Below are 18,230 nucleotides of genomic sequence, written 5' to 3'. Positions count from 1 at the left end.
GAATGGATGAGTGAAATGGGAAGGGTTTTTTTTTTTATTTGGCTGATGCTGTATAAGCTTGCTTTCTTGCATCATATGCTCTACTAATGCTAATGATTTTTCCTTTACAAAACTATGCTGTGAGTATCCTTCAGAATTCCATTTCTATCTAAATGAACCTGAATTTCACCCCAGATCTTTGTCACCATGATCTTCCCTGCTACTGAAGCTAGAGTGACTGGTCGGTTATTTCCCACTTCATTCTTAGAACCGCTCTTATATATTGGAGATACATTGACATTTTTCCAATCCAATGGAATCACTCCCGAGTCCAGTGATGCTCTCATAATTAGCCTCAGTGGTTCAATGCGCGTACTTGCTGCCTCTCTTAAGATTATAGGGTATATGCCATCAACTACAGGAACCTTATTGGCATGTAGGCCCAAAAGTATTTTAATTAAATAATCATGTGAAATTTCAGTATCATTAATTACATATTTTTCCACTTCACTCCCATAATTTCTCCTTGACATAAAAGGTTTTCCTTCTGTAAATATAGATACAAAGTAACTGTTGAGTTCATCTGCAACATCAGCTGGGATATCTACTACTATCCCACATTCATTACATAAGAGTCTGATCTGGTTTGTCCTTCTCTTCTTTGCATTTATATATGTGAAGAATTCCTTAAATCCAGTTCATTAATGATCTGCCAAATTGGCTAACCAGGTTTGTAAACATGATTTTCCCTTTATAAAATCACCTCGAGTACTCTTTACTCTCTTTATTATTATTAGCCATATGGTGCAAGGAAGCCTGAGGCTTATGCCGCACCAGCCAAAAAAAAAATTTGAGTTACCCTGTGTGTGTGTGTGTGTGTGTGTGTGTGTGTGTGTGTGTGTGTGTGTGTGTGTGTGTGTGTGTGTGTGTGTGTGTGTGTGTGTGAGAGAGAGAGAGAGAGAGAGAGAGAGAGAGAGAAGTAGAAGGAAATCACCAAGAAAGAGAAGAATGATGATATCCAGCTGAGGACCCTGGGTATGCCAAGCCCATACTCACCAGATGTGAGCCCCTGGGGTTAATTTCTCATAATCTGCCTTTGCAGCCTAACTTTTCTGTTGCACTATTACAGATCACTTTATAACTGTTATAGGCTTCAGTACTTGAATGGTATGTATACATTCAAGGCTTCTGTGATTAATGTTTTTAAGGTATGCCATTATTCAATTGTATTAGGTCTCTGTGTCATATCAACCCAGTTAATAGAGGCCATGTAGCACCTTAAGGCATCGAAAAATGCATGGGACGCATACAAATTCTCAGGAGACACAGATGCCTATAGTAGATATAAGACAGTCTGTAATCAAGTCACAAAGGACATTAGGCAAGCAAAGGCAGATTACGAGAAATTTTGGTAAAGGATGCAAAGAAAAACAATAAAGACTTCTTTACTTATGTAAACCCTAGAAGGAAGGGGATGAATCAGATTGGCCCACTTGCATCGACAGTTTTATCATTGATGAACCTGCTGAGGTAGCTGACAAACTGAATGAGTGTTTTGCATCTACATTCACACATGAGAAAGTTTGTAGGGAATTGGAGGTAAGAAACTTATCAAATTCTGGCAGGGAGCTAAATGATTTTGTAATAACTGAGAGCAAGGTAAGGTATTTGAACTCTGGCTTGGCAGGTTCTGGTGCCTTAACCACTCGGCCATCCTGGCAACAAAGTGGAGATGTTTGTTTGTTATTTCGGAGCATTAGCAACTAAGGCCATATTGCTCAGTGGATATGCGGTGGTCATTCCTGACCTTTCCGCATCCTCTGTATTTGGTGGTCATGGGCTCAAACCCCGGTTTAATCAAGAAGCGTGTGCTACGCACTGCTGCTCCTGCCTACCTGGCTACGGAGGCACCCGCACAAAGTGGAGAAGAAATTGTTCAAATTGAACATAAGAAAGGCACCTGGGGTGGATGGGATCTATCCAGTTATATTAAAGGAAGTAAGCAAACCCTTAGCCATAATTATGAAAGCTTCCTTGGACTCAGGTCAGGTCCCCATGGACTGGAGATGAGTAAATGTGTCCCCAATTCATAAAGGGGAATTAAACAGTGACATGAGTAATTACAGACCTGTTACTTTAACTTCTGTTCCAGGGAAAATAATGGAGTCACTGGTTAAAGAAGCAATGCAGGATCTTCTAGACAAGACTGCAGTTATAGTTCAGACACAGCATGGGTTTGTTAAGGGGTGGTCTTGTCTTGCAAATTTGATTGGATACTATGATGTGGTCACAAAGGAACTGAATGCAAAAATTAATTTTGATATCATATACTTGTATTTTAGGAAAGCTTGTGATACTTTTGCACATGGAAGACTACTGTACAAATTGGAGCAATTTGCCATTAAGGGCATGTTGCTACAATGGATAAAAGGAATGGTTGAGTGGGAGAAGACAGGGAGTGGTAATCAATGGACACTGCTCTTCATGGACTAATGTTATTAGTGGAGTTCCCCAGGTCGAGTGGAGAGTCCAGTTCGGTGTTGGACCCATTATTGTTTTGTATATTTATCGATGATATTGAGGAAGATATATCAGGCTTAATGTCTAATTTTGCAGATGATGCGAAGTTAGCATGGTTGTTAATGACAGTAATGATAGTACACTACTGTAACAGAATCTGGAAAAAGTTGAGCAGATCGGCGAGAGGTGGCAATTAAAGTTTAACATTGACAAATGTAAAGTACTGCATATGGGTAGCAGTGGCCCCAGAGTAATGTACCAACTGGGTGGTACTAACCTAGGATAGTGAAGAATGAAAAGGATCTGAGGGTAATTGTGCAGTATATGAAGTTTTCTGTGCAGTGCAGACTGGCTGTAAGAGTAGCTCATGGTGTCTTCTGAATGATATACAGGAATTTTGATAGCAGGGGTAAGGAGGTGATTGTCCCCTTGTATAAGCCAATGGTCAGGCCACACCTTGAGTACTTCATGCAGGTCTGGCACCTGCGAGGTCATTTAATTGGGGTGTATAAGGCCTTGAATGGTTTGAGCAAGCTCAATTCTGATGGGATTCTTCCTCTTGTTTAGATTACTCACCTGAGGGGACAAATTCAAATTGAGGAAAGACAGTTGTAGAATAGATGTGTGGAAATTTGCTTTTAGCCAGTAGGTGGTTCCATCTGTTGTAGTTTTTTTTTTTTTTTGGTAGTTAAATAAATAAATAAATTTTCTGTTTATACTCCGGGACGACCAAACGGTCAGAGGAGTTCACAAGATATACAGAATACAAGAAACAGCACCGTATTCAGCAGTCACGGGCTTGAACCCCGGTCACTCAAGGCACTTGTACTTATGCACCCGCGTGCCTGACCACTAGGCTACGGCAGCCTATAGTTGTTGGTGCATTGGCTTCTGTGGCCATAATGCACCTCCCAAGGTTTTTGCAGTACTTTGATCCAAGCCCGAGGCGGGATTCGAACCCGCGACCTTTGGGTTTCTAGGCAGGTACTTTACCCACCCGGCTAGCCCGGTCGGCATCTGTTGTAGTGGAGGTGAAAAACTTAAATAAGTTCAAGGCAGAACTAGACAAACATTTGGAGTGAATGGATGGTTGAAACGGGAAGGGTTTTTTTAGCTGATGCTAAATAAGCTTGCTTTCTTGCATCATTTGCCTCTACTAATGCTAATTTACTTTTTCTGAAATTAGAACCTATTCCTTTACTTTTAACTACTGCTACCTCTCTATTCATTGTCTAATTGTATTGTCCGTAGGACTCTGTGATCACTTCCTCTTACTGGTTCCTGTTCTGTCATCCCTGTTATGTCATCTCATTCGTGGGTGATGATGAGGTCTAGAATATCCCCCCCCAGTACTTTCCCTGGCATGTTGGTACAAATAAAAATCATTTAGTTGATTTAAAAATTTTGTCCTCCATGTGGAGTTTCCTTCCCATTTGCTCCAATCAGTTAGAGGCAAATTAAAATCACACATAATAAGACATTCGTGTTTACTTGCCCATTCCATTTGTATGTAGAGGCTCTCATCATAACCTTCACAATCATCTGGTCTGTAGATTACTCCCATTCTCATTATACCTTTGCTTCCAACTATCTCACACCATACAGATTCTATACTAGAATGCAAAATATCTAAATCTGGGCAAGCTCTCATCGTTTTCGGGCAGCTTTTGATAAGAGAATGTACAGGCAAAAGATTCTTGCAGTGATTGCTGAATGTAATCTTCCTGTGGGTAAGTGTGTATACTAATACAGATCAAATTGTTTTGTTTATACATTATTTTTAAAATATTTGGTGGTCATGGGCTCGAATCCCAGTTTAATCAAGAAGCGTATGCTACGCACTGCTGCTCCTGCCCACCTGGCTATGGAGGCGGTGCATTTATGATATATTGCTTACAAATGAACATGCATGTATTAAGTATTTTTGGTTTTTATTTTTTTAATTATAGTTTTTCATTTCTTTTGCATACATATTTAAATTAAAAAAAAAAAAAAAGCCAAAAAAAAAAAAATTACATCACATTTTTTCTCCGCCTTTACTGTAATGATTTACTTGCTTTTCTTTGTTTCATAGGTGCATATAGTTCATTATGTGATAGCACAATGAAAATTAACGAATGTGATCTCCGACAAGATTTATGTTTGAATGGGCACTGTATCAATACTCCCACGTCATATTATTGTGATTGTTTTGAAGGCTATCGTTCAACTGATGGTGCCAAAAAATGCATAGGTAAATATATTACTAAAGAATATACTGTATGAATTAGGAATAAATTATTGTGTTTTTATATTATTTTTTACCTTCTTATTCTTCATTATGAATCAGTAAAAAAAATTGTTAAATTGTTAACTCTGTTCATTAATTTTTGAAGAAAACATTGAAAGGAATAAATTTGTTTATTGTTTGTTCCATGGTTAGAAAAATGTTGAATGATGACGGTTAGCATTCACTTGGTGATCCATAACTAAGCTACTGTTTTAAATATTTCAATATGAAAAAAAATATATATAGCACCAAGAAATTTTTGGATGTTTAAAGAATAAGCATTATGAATTCATCTTATATATGAATATTCTCATTTTGACTCATTTTTGAACCAAATTGGAACTGTTTCTTTCAGTGGATACAAATCAGAAATGACACAAGTCATCATATTCAATGCACATGACTGAGTTCCATGCTAATTTTTCTTTATTTACTGGCTTCCTGAAGTAGTGTCATATGTGTGTTTTAGGTTGTGCATGGTTTCAAGGTATACATACAACCAAGTATCAGTGAGATTTTTAGCATTAGCATTAGTAGAGGCATATGATGCAAGAAAGCAAGCTTATGCCGCATCAGCCAAAAAAAAAAAAAAAAAAACTAGATGGGTCCCTCAATTTAGTTCCTTTGAGGGCATCCACCCTGTCCTTCAAGCTCTCCTATAGGCCCATAACAACGCTGAGTTATTGTCTGATTTCGTTACACTCCTTGCATCGCACGCACACACAAAGACAATTGCACACAAAAAGTATCTGCAATTCTGCCCAGACACGATAGGAGGGAGTATATGATGAGAGCCTTGTCGATCAATTTGGCCCTGGAAAGATTGTGCAAGGCTCAAGGGATAGAATTTTTTTCAGCCTGGTCTATACTTGTTAACAGGGGAGACTGCTTCTACAGGGATGGGATACACTTAAATAGAAAGGGTGCGAGAATATTTGCTGATGCTATCGAGGCAGTATTAGGTGGGTCGGAAAACTGAAAGCTTGGGGGATACAAGGACTAATTGTTTAACAGTAGCCGTAGGCAGAGGTGAAGGTGATTCTTGCACAACTTCTATTAGAATAAGTACCGACCTGGAGCGAGGGGTGTTGGTGGTTTCAGGGACGGATGGCAGTCATCATGAAATAGGTGGGTATATGGGATGTGTTAGGGTAACTAGTAATAGGAATAGGAGCATGTATACCAATGCTAGAAGGATAGTAAATAAATTTTATGAATTTGAAGTGTTGGTCAAGTCATCAAAGGTGAATATTGTTGGGATAGCAAAGACATGGTGTCACACAGATATGAGGAATGCAGAACTGGAATTTGGGGAGTACAATGTGTACAGAAAGGATAGATAGGATAGAAAGGGAGGAGGTGTTATGCTGTTAATTAAGAAAAACATAAAATAAAAAGAAGTGCACCCAGTTGATATAGATGAACAGTGCACTGTTTATTCAGTTTGGTGTGACATAAGTATTGCAAAAGCAAAAATAAGAGGAGTGTGTTATAGGCCTAACGACTTGAATGTGTACAATGAACAATTGTACAGAGAAATAGAGCGGGCCAGTAAATCAAAATGTCTTATAATGGGGGATTTTAACTTCCCAGATATTGACTGGAACTTGTGGGTTGGTCACTCACAGACTAGTCAGACTTTTGTGGATTTATTGGATGATTGTTTTCTGCAGCAGCATGTTCGAGAGGCAACCAGAGAGAATAATACTCTTGATCTGGTTATCAGCAGTGATCATTCGTGTATTAAGAATTTGCAGATAAAGGAACCACTAGGTGGCAGTGATCACAGTGTACTGATGTGGGATTTACTTAAAGATTTAATTAACATCAGGGGTAAAGGAAAGGGTTTTTGCTTCCGTAAGGTGAGTACAGTGGTCTCAGAAAGTTTTTAAATTCTGTACAGTGGGATCAACTGTCGATGTTACCAACAGTAAATTCTAAGTGGGAAGCATTCAAGGAATTAATCGTGGATGCTACTAAAAGTTTCATACCTATTAAGAAATATTGTTCAAGGTTTAGGCCTAAATGGTTATCAAATGAACAAATGAGACTCTTAACAGGGAAGAAAAATGCATGGGATGCATATAAATTATTAAGCGACTCAGAAGCCTATGGCAGATATAAGCTAGTCTGTAATCAGGTCACAAAGGAGGTTAGGCAGATGAAGGCAGATTACGAGAAATCCTTGGCAAAAGATGCTAAGAAAAACAGTAAGGATTTCTTTACTTCTATAAACTCTAAAAGCAAGGGGATGAATCTGATTGGTCCACTTGACATCGATGGTTCGAATGTTGATGATCCTGCTCAGAGAGCAAACAAACTGAATGAGTATTTTGCATCTACATTCACACATGAGGAATTATTAAGGTTTGAAAACGGCAGAAGGTTATCAAATTGTAGAAGGATACTTAATGATTTTGTAATAACAGAGAGCAAAGTGGACGAGAAATTGTTGAAGTTAAACATAAGAAAAGCACCTGGGGTGGATGGGATCAATCCAGTTATATTAAAGGAGGCAGCAAAGCAACTAAGCAACCCTTAGCCATAATTATGAGAGCATCCTTTTTTTTTTTATATTTATGTGAACCCCAAACACGAGAGGTATTAAAATCTATAGTACTTAGTACCGTGCTTGGGTTGGAGGTCGAGAAGACGAAAGAAGATATTTGTTGACATTGGACTTGAACTTCTGTAGATTGTAATTTTCAGCAAATATGTATGAAGGAAGGTTGTTCCAGAAAACCGCAGTTGAATGAATAAATGAGGAAGATGAAAAGTTGGTTCTGTGGGTTTGAAGCTGGACAGTAAATGGATGTTGGCTGGTGGCGGCGCGTGTTCGGACTGTTTTGAAAGAGAGAGCGGGAATTATAGAAGCCAATTCAGAAGAACAGTGCCCATGGAACTATCTGTAGAAGAGGTATGCAGCAGAAACAGTGTGCCTATGAGAAAGCGAGTGGAGAGACTCTGTTAGAGATGAATCATTAATTAACCTAACTGCTCTCTTCTGAATGGAATCAAGAAGCCTGAGAGAGGTTTTGGGGGCACCACCCCAGATGTGGGAACAATATTCCATGGCAGGGCGGATTTGCGATTTATACAGAGTGAGCAGCTGTTTGGAAGAAAAGTAACACCGAGAGCGAAAGAGAAAACCAAGTTTTTTAGATGCAGAGGAAGCAATATTTGTAATGTGCTTGTGCCAAGAGAGATTAGAAGTCAGGGTAATTCCCAAAAGAGATATATCATTTTGCCTAGAAATCGGAGTGTCACTAAAGATAAGCATAGGAGCAGAAGAATCCTTTTTGCGAGATATAAGACAAGACTGAGTTTTAGAAGGGTTGAAATCAACTAAGTTGTCTTTGCCCCACTGGAGAATTACCTGAAGATCGGCATTTAAGGAATTGGTAGCAGATTTTTGAGAAGTTGAAGCTGATTGAGCAGGACAAGGTTTCTCAAAATGGAAAGTTGAATGCAATGTGCTATCATCGGCAAAACTATGGATAGGATTTCCAGTCAATGGAAGAAGGTCATTGATATACAAGAGGAAAAGAGTGGGGTTAAGAACTGAACCTTGGGGGACACCGGCATTAGTGGAGAAGTTAGAAGACAGAGAGCCATTTACCATCACCCTCAGTGAGCGATCAGAGAGAAAACTGGATAACCAATTACTAAAAACAGTTGGCAAACCATAAGATGGAAGCTTGTTTAGAAGACCTTTATGCCAAACACGATCAAAAGCCTTTGAGATGTCAAGAGCAACTACTTGTGTTTCACCGAACCTTTCCATTGAATTAGTCCATAAATGGGTAACATAAGCCAGAATATCACCAGTGGATCGACACTGACGGAATCCATACTGGCGATCGTTGATCAGACGGAAGGTTTCTAGGTAGTTTAAGAATTGCTGGTTAATTGATTTCTCCATTACTTTAGAAAGAGTAGAAGTAATTGCAATGGGATGATAATTGGATGGGAGGGATTTGTCACCCTTTTTAGGAACTGGCTGGATATGAGCAAATTTCCAAGCAGAAGGAAAAACACCTTTGGAATAAGAAAGGGAAAAAAGGCGGCAAAGAATAGGAGTAAGTTCAGGAGCACTGGTTTTGAGAACAACTGGAGAAATACCATCAGGACCTGGAGCTTTCTTAGCATCAAGATTCATCAAAATCCTTCTGACATCATTTTGACGGAAGACCACAGAAGGCATTGAATAGAGCGTGTTAGGAATGGTGGGAGGTGTTTTACCAAGATCATTAATACATGAGCTGGAAGAAAAATGGGATGCTAGCAGGTCAGCTTTATCCTTGGCTGAAGTGACAACAGAACCATCTGGTTTGGACAGAGGTGGGAGAAGAGATGGGCAAAAGTTGCGGCCAATAGCTTTGGCAAGAGACCAGAATGCTCGGCTACCATTAGGGCAAGAAGCAAGTTTTCTACTCTTAGCCTGTTCAAACTCTAGTTTGGACTGATTAATAACTGCTTTACAATTGTTGCGAGCTTTGGTGTAGGCAGAAAATGAAACTGAAGAATTAGAAACAACCAATTACGATATGCAACATTCTTTTCTTGAACAGCCTTAGCACTTTTATTGGAAAACCAAGGTTTAGATAAAGGACGAGATTTCAAGTGGAGTATTAGTATTAGTATTAGTATTAGTAACGGCCGCATGGTGCAAGAAAGCCTATGGCTTATGCTGCACCAGCCAAAAAAAAAAAAAAAAAAAAAATCCGAACAAAAAAATGATAAAAACAAAAAATAAATAAATAAATAAAATAAATAACTAAATAATAATAATTAATAAATATAAAAAAAATAATAAAATAAAATATAAATAAAAAGGAAATTAAACATATCATCCTATGCGCTTCCCTTACCTGAAAGTACTATCCAGATGACCTTTGAATTTCCCCAAACTGTCGGACTGTACCACCCATGAAGGCAACTTATTCCAGTAATATATAACTCGCTGGCTAAAATAAAACTTCCTGCAGTCCAATCTAAACATTTCCCCCCTGTAACTTGAATTTATGTCCCCTAGTTCTAGCATCATTTATAATCTTGAAAATTTTGTCCTCATTCATTTTACTGATGCCTCTCAGAGCCTTAAACACCTCAATCAAATCTCCTCTAAGGTGTCTAGTTTCCAAACTCTGCAACCCTCATATTCGAAGTCTTTCTTCATAAGGACGCCCTTTTGCCGATCTCACCAGGCGAGTTACCCTTCTTTGCACCCTTTCAAGAAGCTCGATGTCTTTCTTTAGGTGCGGTCTCCATACTTGAACACAGTATTCCAAGTGTAGTCTAACATAAGCCTTATATAATGGGATTATCACGTCCCTATCTCTACTTGCAAAAGTTCGATAGATCATCGATAGGACACCATGGGCCTTCCTTGCAACCTGTTTACAATGCTCAGAGAATTTCATGTCTGACCGTATCGTAACACCCAAGTCCCTTTCCTCCAGTACTGGGTTTAGTTGAACTCCACCAAGTGAATACGTTTTTTTGGGATTACTGTTTCCCAGGTGTAATACCTTACACTTTGTTGGATTAAAGCACAGCTGCCATTTTTCTGACCATTCTTGAAGTCTATCTAGGTCTCTCTGAAGAAGCTCAGCTTGACACAATTTCCCATTGCCACAAAAGGCTTTTCATTTGTAAATATCAATGCAAAATAACTGTTGAGTTCATCTGCACCGGCAGCTGGTGTATTTATTACTATCCCCTTTCCCTTACGTAAAGGTCCGATCTGGTTTGTCCTGCTCTTCTTGGCATTTATATATGTGAAGAATTCTTTATCCCCCTCTTTGTTCTGTTTGCTAGTGATTTCTCATAAATTGCCTTTGCCTGTCGAACCTTTTCTCTGGCTCTATTACAGATCACCTTGTAGCTGTTATAGGCTTCAGTACTTTTTATTGCTCTGTAACCTTTCCATGCCACCTTTTTTTGCTCAAGTATTGTGGCAACTTCACTATTCATCCAACTTGGAACCCTTCTCGTGGAGTATTTTTTTAATGGTATATACACATTCAAGGCATCTGTGATTAATGTTTTAAAAGCGTACCACAGTTCAATTGTATTTATTCTCAGCGCGATATCTACCCAGTTAAAAGAGGCCATGTAGTACCTTAAGGCATCGTAATTTCCTTTTCTGAAATTAAAACCCATTCCTTTGCCTTTTACTTCTGCTACTTCTCTCGTCATCATCCACCGTAGAACTCCGTGATCACTTCCTGCTACTGGTTCCTCTACTGTCAGCCCTGTTATGTCATCTGATTCATGTGTGATGACGAGGTCTAGGATATTCTTTTCTCTAGTACTTTCCCTGACATGTTGATACAAATAACAGTCATCTAGTTGATTTAAAAATTTTGTTCCCCATGTCGAGTTTCCTTCCCATTTACTCCAATCAATTAGAGGCAAATTGAAATCACCCATAATAAGGCATTGACGCTTACTTGCCCATTCCATTTGCATGAAGAGGCTTTTGTCATAATCTTCACAATCGCCTGGTCTGTAGATTATTCCTACTCGCATTATACCTTTGTTTCCAACTATCTCACACCATACAGACTCTATACTAGCATGTGAAATGTCTGAATCCGGGAAAGCTATCGTTGCACTCAGGCTGCTTCTGATAAGAAGCATTACCCCACCACCCCTTCTATCTACTCTATCCTTCCTAAATACATTATACAAGCCGTACTGAAACTCATCATCCCCAATTTCCGGGTGGCACCACGTCTCTGTCAGCCCCATTATGTCCGCGTTACTTGTTTTAACCAGCAGTTCGAATTCGCTCATTTTATTGACGACACTTCTAACGTTACTGTATAAACAATTAAGATTTACTGTTCTTGTATATTTAACAACCCTAACACAACCCTTGAAGTTTTTTAGGCTCTCTTCCCTGATATTAGCTACCCGCTCACGTGAAACGTGTTTGCCCCCAGAACATCTAGATAATACGTCCAGTTGGGGTAACAGATAAGAACTCTTAAGGTATGTGCAAGAGTTACATTGACCAATATTATCAGATAAACGCGTGTCAGTATTACCCACATCCCCCCTAACTAGCAGTTTCCCTGAACCTTTAAGGTATCCTCAATAATACTGGCAAAAACTTTTGCACCACCTTTTTTAAGTGTATCCCGTCTCTACAAAACAAATTCCTTCTACCTACAAGTGTGGGCCATGCTGATAGAAATTTCCCCCATAAAGCCTTGCAGATTCCTTCAAGTCTTGAGTTAATCCACAAGGCTCTTAACATATAATCCCTCCTATCGTGTCTGGGCAGAATTGCAGACACATAGACATTATGGCCTAGCTCGCGACATTTCCTCAGCATGGTCCTGTATTTTTCCAACAAATCGTCAGATCGTGTACGTTTAATATCGTTTGTCCCCACATGAATAATAATATTTTCTTTACCCCCTTTAAAATCTGACAATCTGTTGGTGACATCATCAATAGTTGCTCCCGGCAGACATACCCTGGTTCTGCTCCACCTATCCTTATTACAAAAAATATTCCCCGTTTCCCTGACAATGGAGTATCCTAATAAAACGATGTCCTTTTTAACCAGAGTAGTTTGCCCTTGGTTTTTCTGTTTTGAGGCTCGAATCGGGTGTGCATCACTTGGTAGATTGCTGGAGTTTTGAGTCCCTGACGAGCTCCCAGATGCATTATTTTCGAGGGAAGCACTCGTTTTTTCAGGGACTCAAATTGTTCCATCAGTGCACCAAATTGTAATTTAAGATCGGTGCACTCCTTACATCGATCACAAAGAAAAGAATCCCCAGGTGAGGTAGGATTAGTCATCAGGTCGACCCTGGAAAACATACCACAGGTTCCACAACGGATTAAATCATGACTCACCCGTAAATCGCCATCTGCTATTTCCGTGTGAGTCACGATACCCTGTGATGTGTTTAAGGCAGATCTCTTAACTACCATTATAAACTTAAATAAATATCAATGAAAGTAACTTTAAAAAATGATATCTATAATATTATTAAAATCGAACAGTTACAGGAAAACCTATAACAAAATAATCCAACAATATCTAAATAAATCAAATATTTAAAAGCACTATCCAAAAGTAAACCACTTAACTGAGGAGCCCTGTCTAAGCGCGTCCGCTCACCTCGAATGCCAACGTACGAAAAAGTGTGTGTGAGATAAAAGTGTGAGATAAAAGATTCCATTCCTGCAAGAATAATTTCACTGACACGATCTGAGCAAACGTTGACATCAGAAGTTTTGAAACAGTAATCTGACCAAGGAAAAGAAGAAAAGAAGTCTAGCAGGTCCTCCCATTTTGCATTCTTGTAATGCCAAACAACGCGAGGTTGGGAATGGCCATGAGATAAAGGTTCCATTGGAGAAGAGACAATCACCAAGTTGTGATCTGAAGTGCCTAAAGGAGCTCTCACTTCGACCGTGTACATAGAAGGGTTGTTTGTGAGAAAAAGATCAAGCGTATTGGCTGTATGATTAGGATTGTCCAGTATTCTTTAGGTAAATGAACAATCTGTGCTAGGTCATTAGTATTTGCAAAAGCCTCAGCATCTCGACCTGCTCGGTCGGTGTGACTAGAAAATGGAAGCCAGCTGGAGTTGTGAACATTAAAATCACCAAGGAAAATTACCTCGCTGTTAGGAAAGTTGGACTGAAGAAAGTCAAGTTGCAAAGAGTTGAAGTCAAAGAGTTCCAAGTGATTAGTTGAGTTGGGAGAACGGTAGAGACAACAGATGAATTTGACACAATGAGGTAGAGAGATTTTAAGCCAGAGAAGATCAAAGAGAGGAGATTCCAAATTGCCAAGTCTCTGACAGGGAATATCAGAACGGACATATGCACAAGTACCACCTTTGAGCCGAAAGGAATCATACACCGAATAATTTGGGCATCTGAGATGAGCAGTAGTTGAGTCAACCGATAACTGAGATTCTGTCAGAAAAAGTACATGGGGTTTGGCAGACTGCAAGTGGAAATGGACATCGTTGAGATTAGAATTGAGACCACGTATATTTGTGAAATGAATTAGGAAGTGCTTGGGAGGTTTAGATCTTTTCACAGATAAGCTTGTTATATTAGTTTGATAACTCATGGTGTATTCAATGGTAAGAAAAAGTGGGTGGGACATGCTGTGTGAAGTAATGAAAATTTTTGGATATGGCGTACATGTGGTAAGAATATACCCAGATCCTTGACATAACGTGGCCTCGACAATGCTCCCCGTATACACACTACTCGGACTCCCTCCAGTCACTATCTGGCAGAGTAGAGGTAGCAAGATTATACACTAGCTGATCCAGAAGCCTCCTAGAGAGTTACCAATAGGTTCGGTCCGGTGTACTAACTAGCGGCCGGCCTGCGAACACTGTTTTAGAGCTGTACCCTCGAAATGTAAGGAATATTGGATCTCGCCACAACGTTCATCGTAACCTCAAAAGTCATCAATCATACTGCATGACGGAAGAGATAGGGAAGGGTTGACCAGAACCTAGCTCTAGAGACTAAACATGGGTTCCACCACTTCAAGCCTCCAATAAGCAAAGTGGTGGTATTTCACCGGTTGGTGAGAGTCATCTACCATCTAGTACTGCCTGGTAACATAGAGGGACAGCGTTCCTCCATGTGGTGTGGGCGCCACACCTCGACACCTGCTTACGTTGGTTCACACCTGGGTGGTCACCCACCATGTACTTGTGCATGGAGGTTATACCCTTGGACTCAGGATAGGTTCCCACGGACTGGAGATGTGCAAATGTATCGCCAATTCACAAAGGGGGATCGAAGGGTGAGACGAGTAATTACAGACCAGTTAGTTTAACTTCTGTTCCAGGTAAAATTATGGAGTCACTGGTTAAAGATGCATTGCAGGATCATCTAGACAAGACTGCATCAATAATTCAGACACAGCATGGGTTTGTTAAGGGAAAGTCTTGTCTGACAAATTTGATAGGATATTATGATGTGGTTACAAAGGAACTGGATGCAAACAATAATTTTCATATCATATATTTGGATTTCAGGAAAGTTTTTGACACTGTTGCACATGAAAGACATTGTAAAAATTGCAGCAGACTGGTATTAAGGGTAAGTTGCTACAATGGATAAAAGGATAGTTAAGTGGGAGAAGACAGAGGGTGGTAATCAATGGGTGCTGCTCTTCATGGACTAATGTTATTAGTGGAGTCCAACAAGGTTCGGTGTTGGGTCCACTGTTGTTTTGTATATTTATCAGTGATATTGATGAAGGTATATCAGGCTTAATGTCGAAGTTTGCAGATGATACAAAGGTTGGCAGGGTTGTTAATGACAGTAATGGCAGTGTGCTATTGCAACAGGATCTAGATAATTTGGGAGATGGGCTAAGAAGTGGCAACTGAAGTTTAACCTTGACAAATTAAAATATAAGTTTTGCAAATTACAGTGTCTGGAGACTAGGCACCAGTGAGGTGATCTGATAGAGGTGTATAAAGCCTTGAATGGTTTGAGCATGCTCAATGCTGATGGGATTCTTCCTCTCGCTCAGAATAATCACCTGAGAGGGCATAAATTCAAATTGAGGAAAGACAGATGTAGGATAGACGTGCGGAAATTTGCCTTTAGCCAGCGGGTGGTTGGTTGGTGGAAGAGACTTCCATCCCTTGTTGTGGAAGTTGATAGCCTAAATAAGTTTGAGGATCAGCTGGACAGGTATATTGAACAAATGGAGGGGTGAGAAGTTGAAGTGTTTTTTTTTTTTTTTTGGCTGATGCTGCATAAGCTTGCTTTCTTGCATCAAATGCCTCTACTAATGCTAATGTAAATGCAAAGTACTGCATATGGGTAGAAGTAACCCCAGAGATACATACCAACTGTGTGTTACTACACTTAAGGTGGTAGAAAATGAAAAAGACCTGGGAGTAAGTGTGCAGGCAGATATGAAGTTTTCTTGAGCATTGCAGACAGGCTGGCAGGGCAGGAAAAAGGAGGTGATTATCCATCTGTATAAGGCAATGGTCAGGCCACACCTTGAGTACTGCGTACAGGTCTTGAGGCCTCATTTTAAGAAGGATGTAGATTTACTTGAGCGTGTACAGAGAAGGGCAACAAGTTTAGTGAGGGGAATGAAGGAATCCTCTTACCAAGAGAAGCTTAAGTTCTGCAAATTGCAATAGCTGGAGACTAGGCACCTGCGTGGTGATCTGATTGAGTTGTATAAGGTCTTGAATGGGTTGAGCACACTGAAATCTGATGGGATCCTTCCACTTGTTCAGATTACGAACCTAAGGGGGCATAAATTCAAATCAAGAAAGGACAGATGTAGAATAGATGTGCGGAAATTTGCCTTTAGCCAGCGGGCGGTTAACACATTCGCTGCCGATCACGCACCAGCGCGTGATGTCGCAGCAGTATTGAAGAGCCGATCACGCTCTGGCACGGGATGTGGCATCATTACCCAGTAGCCAATCACGCGCGGGCACGGGATTCACTAGACTTTTGTATGAAGTTGTCAACTTCAGTTGGCATTGTATTTCTGCTGTTTATATTTGTTTTGGCGTCAAGTAAAGGGTTTAAACTATATGTAGTTGTATGTGGTGTTGAATATTTTGTTACGTGACGTGAGGAAAAGCCTTATAATATGAGTTGTGCAGATGACAGTTTAGCAGGCCAGTCGGGCCCGAAAAGAAGAAAAGTGCACTATAAAAAATCCCTTACAGATGAAGAAATTGCAGAAATATTGGAGGATTTATCTGACGTATATTCCAGTGACGTCAGTTACGACGATGATGAAGATTTTATCCCTCCAAAGGACGCTTCGGATTCGGAAAGTGTAGATGAAGAAGGTATTGTGGAAGAGGCTACACTTTCACTGCAGGATCCCTGTAAGTTGGAAAACGTCGTGTGGGAAAATGACGTAACATCGATGAAACAGTTTCGTTTCACAAAATCCGAGTCTTTGCTGCAACCTGTGCCAGCTGAGAATCCAATAGATTACTTTCGTCATTTATTAACCGACAATATCTCGGATGAAATAATTACACAAACAAATGTTTATGCTCATGAAATACTTCTTCCCAGAGAAAATAAAGAACATTCTCGAATAAATGCATGGAAGGACACCACTAGAGATGAAATGCTGGTATTTTTAGGATTAATTTTACATATGGGAACCATTCGACTGAACCGCATACAAGATTATTGGAAAACAGATAAGCTATTCGGATTACATGTATTCGCAGACAACATGAGTAGGAAATCGTTTCTTATTATTACTGCGGGCCTTGAATTTTTGCAAAAAATCCAGAAAAGAAAGAGGTATGTCCACGGGATCGCCTATATAAAATTCGGAAAAATGGTGAATCTGTTCAATGAACGAATGTCGGAAATATATTATCCAGGACGTGAGATTAGCTTAGATGAGTCTATGATATTGTGGCGTGGAAGGCTTGTTTTTCGACAGTACATTCAAAACAAACGCCATAAGTACGGCATCAAGTTGTATGTGATCACAACGCCTACTGGCATGGTTATCAAATTTCAAGTGTATACCGGTATGTTGGATGATTCTGGTGGAAAAGGACATGCACAAAAAGTCGTCATGAACTTACTTGATGGGATGTTAGATGTCGGGCATAGCATATTTATGGACAATTATTACAATAGCTATGAACTCGCTAAGTGTCTCGCTGACAGACAAACACATTGTACTGGGACAATCAGAAGTAATAGGAAAACATTTCCGAAAGAGGTTCGAGAAAAAAAAACTGAAGAAAGGAGAAACTTTATCAAGGTGTGCCCGTGGTGTAATGATTGCTAAGTGGAAGGATAGAAGAGATGTCAGTTACATATCTACAGAATACCAAAATGATATGGTGGAAATGCAGAACAAACGAGGCGAACTGAAATCAAAACCATTGCCTATAATTGAGTATAATAGGTTTATGTCAGGCATTGACAAGCAAGATCAAATGCTTGCCTATTATCCTTGCGAAAGGAAAACCATTAGGTGGCCTACAAAAATATTTATGCATATTTGCAACTAATAATGATAAATGCACACCATATCTATAATAAATATTCACATAACAAGGTGCAACTTTATGACTTCCGTTTATCAGTGATCAGATCTTTATTAAAACAGCCATCTGATCTCCCTCATACTGTGCATCATGTACCTGAACTGGAACATGTGCTCAAACCACGGGAAGAAAGAAAAGGTGGAAAGATATTGAGGAAGCAATGCAAACGTTGCTATTCCGAAGGGAAACGTAAGGATACAATCTACATCTGCAGTGTTTGTGAGGGATCACCCGGCTATTGCTTAGATTGTGCGAAAATTATACATAAGTAACATTCTGACACAGTATTTATAATCTGTATTGGTTCGGTATGAAATAAAACGTATTTCTTAATGTTACCATGTTTTTTGTTTTATTATTTACAAACTATATTATTATGTTTTTATGTC

General features: G+C 39.6%; 1 protein-coding gene across 3 annotated transcripts in view; it reads left to right on the top strand.

Annotated features, from left to right (window-relative positions):
* Nucleotides 1–18,230, top strand: part of LOC150080668 (fibrillin-2-like) — a 1,460,049-nt gene that overhangs the window by 233,107 nt on the left and 1,208,712 nt on the right. For all 3 annotated transcript variants that reach the window (XM_090381969.1, XM_090381968.1, XM_090381967.1), the window contains exon 9: nucleotides 4,574–4,732. In XM_090381969.1, coding sequence (XP_090238095.1) covers nucleotides 4,574–4,732 — 159 coding nt within the window. The remainder of the gene's footprint in view (nucleotides 1–4,573; nucleotides 4,733–18,230) is intronic.

This window comes from Mastigoproctus giganteus, chromosome 9, assembly GCF_048544385.1.
Source record: "Mastigoproctus giganteus isolate SK-2022 chromosome 9, ASM4854438v1, whole genome shotgun sequence".
Taxonomy (NCBI): domain Eukaryota; kingdom Metazoa; phylum Arthropoda; class Arachnida; order Uropygi; family Thelyphonidae; genus Mastigoproctus; species Mastigoproctus giganteus.
This window is presented reverse-complemented; position numbering and strand designations above follow the sequence as displayed.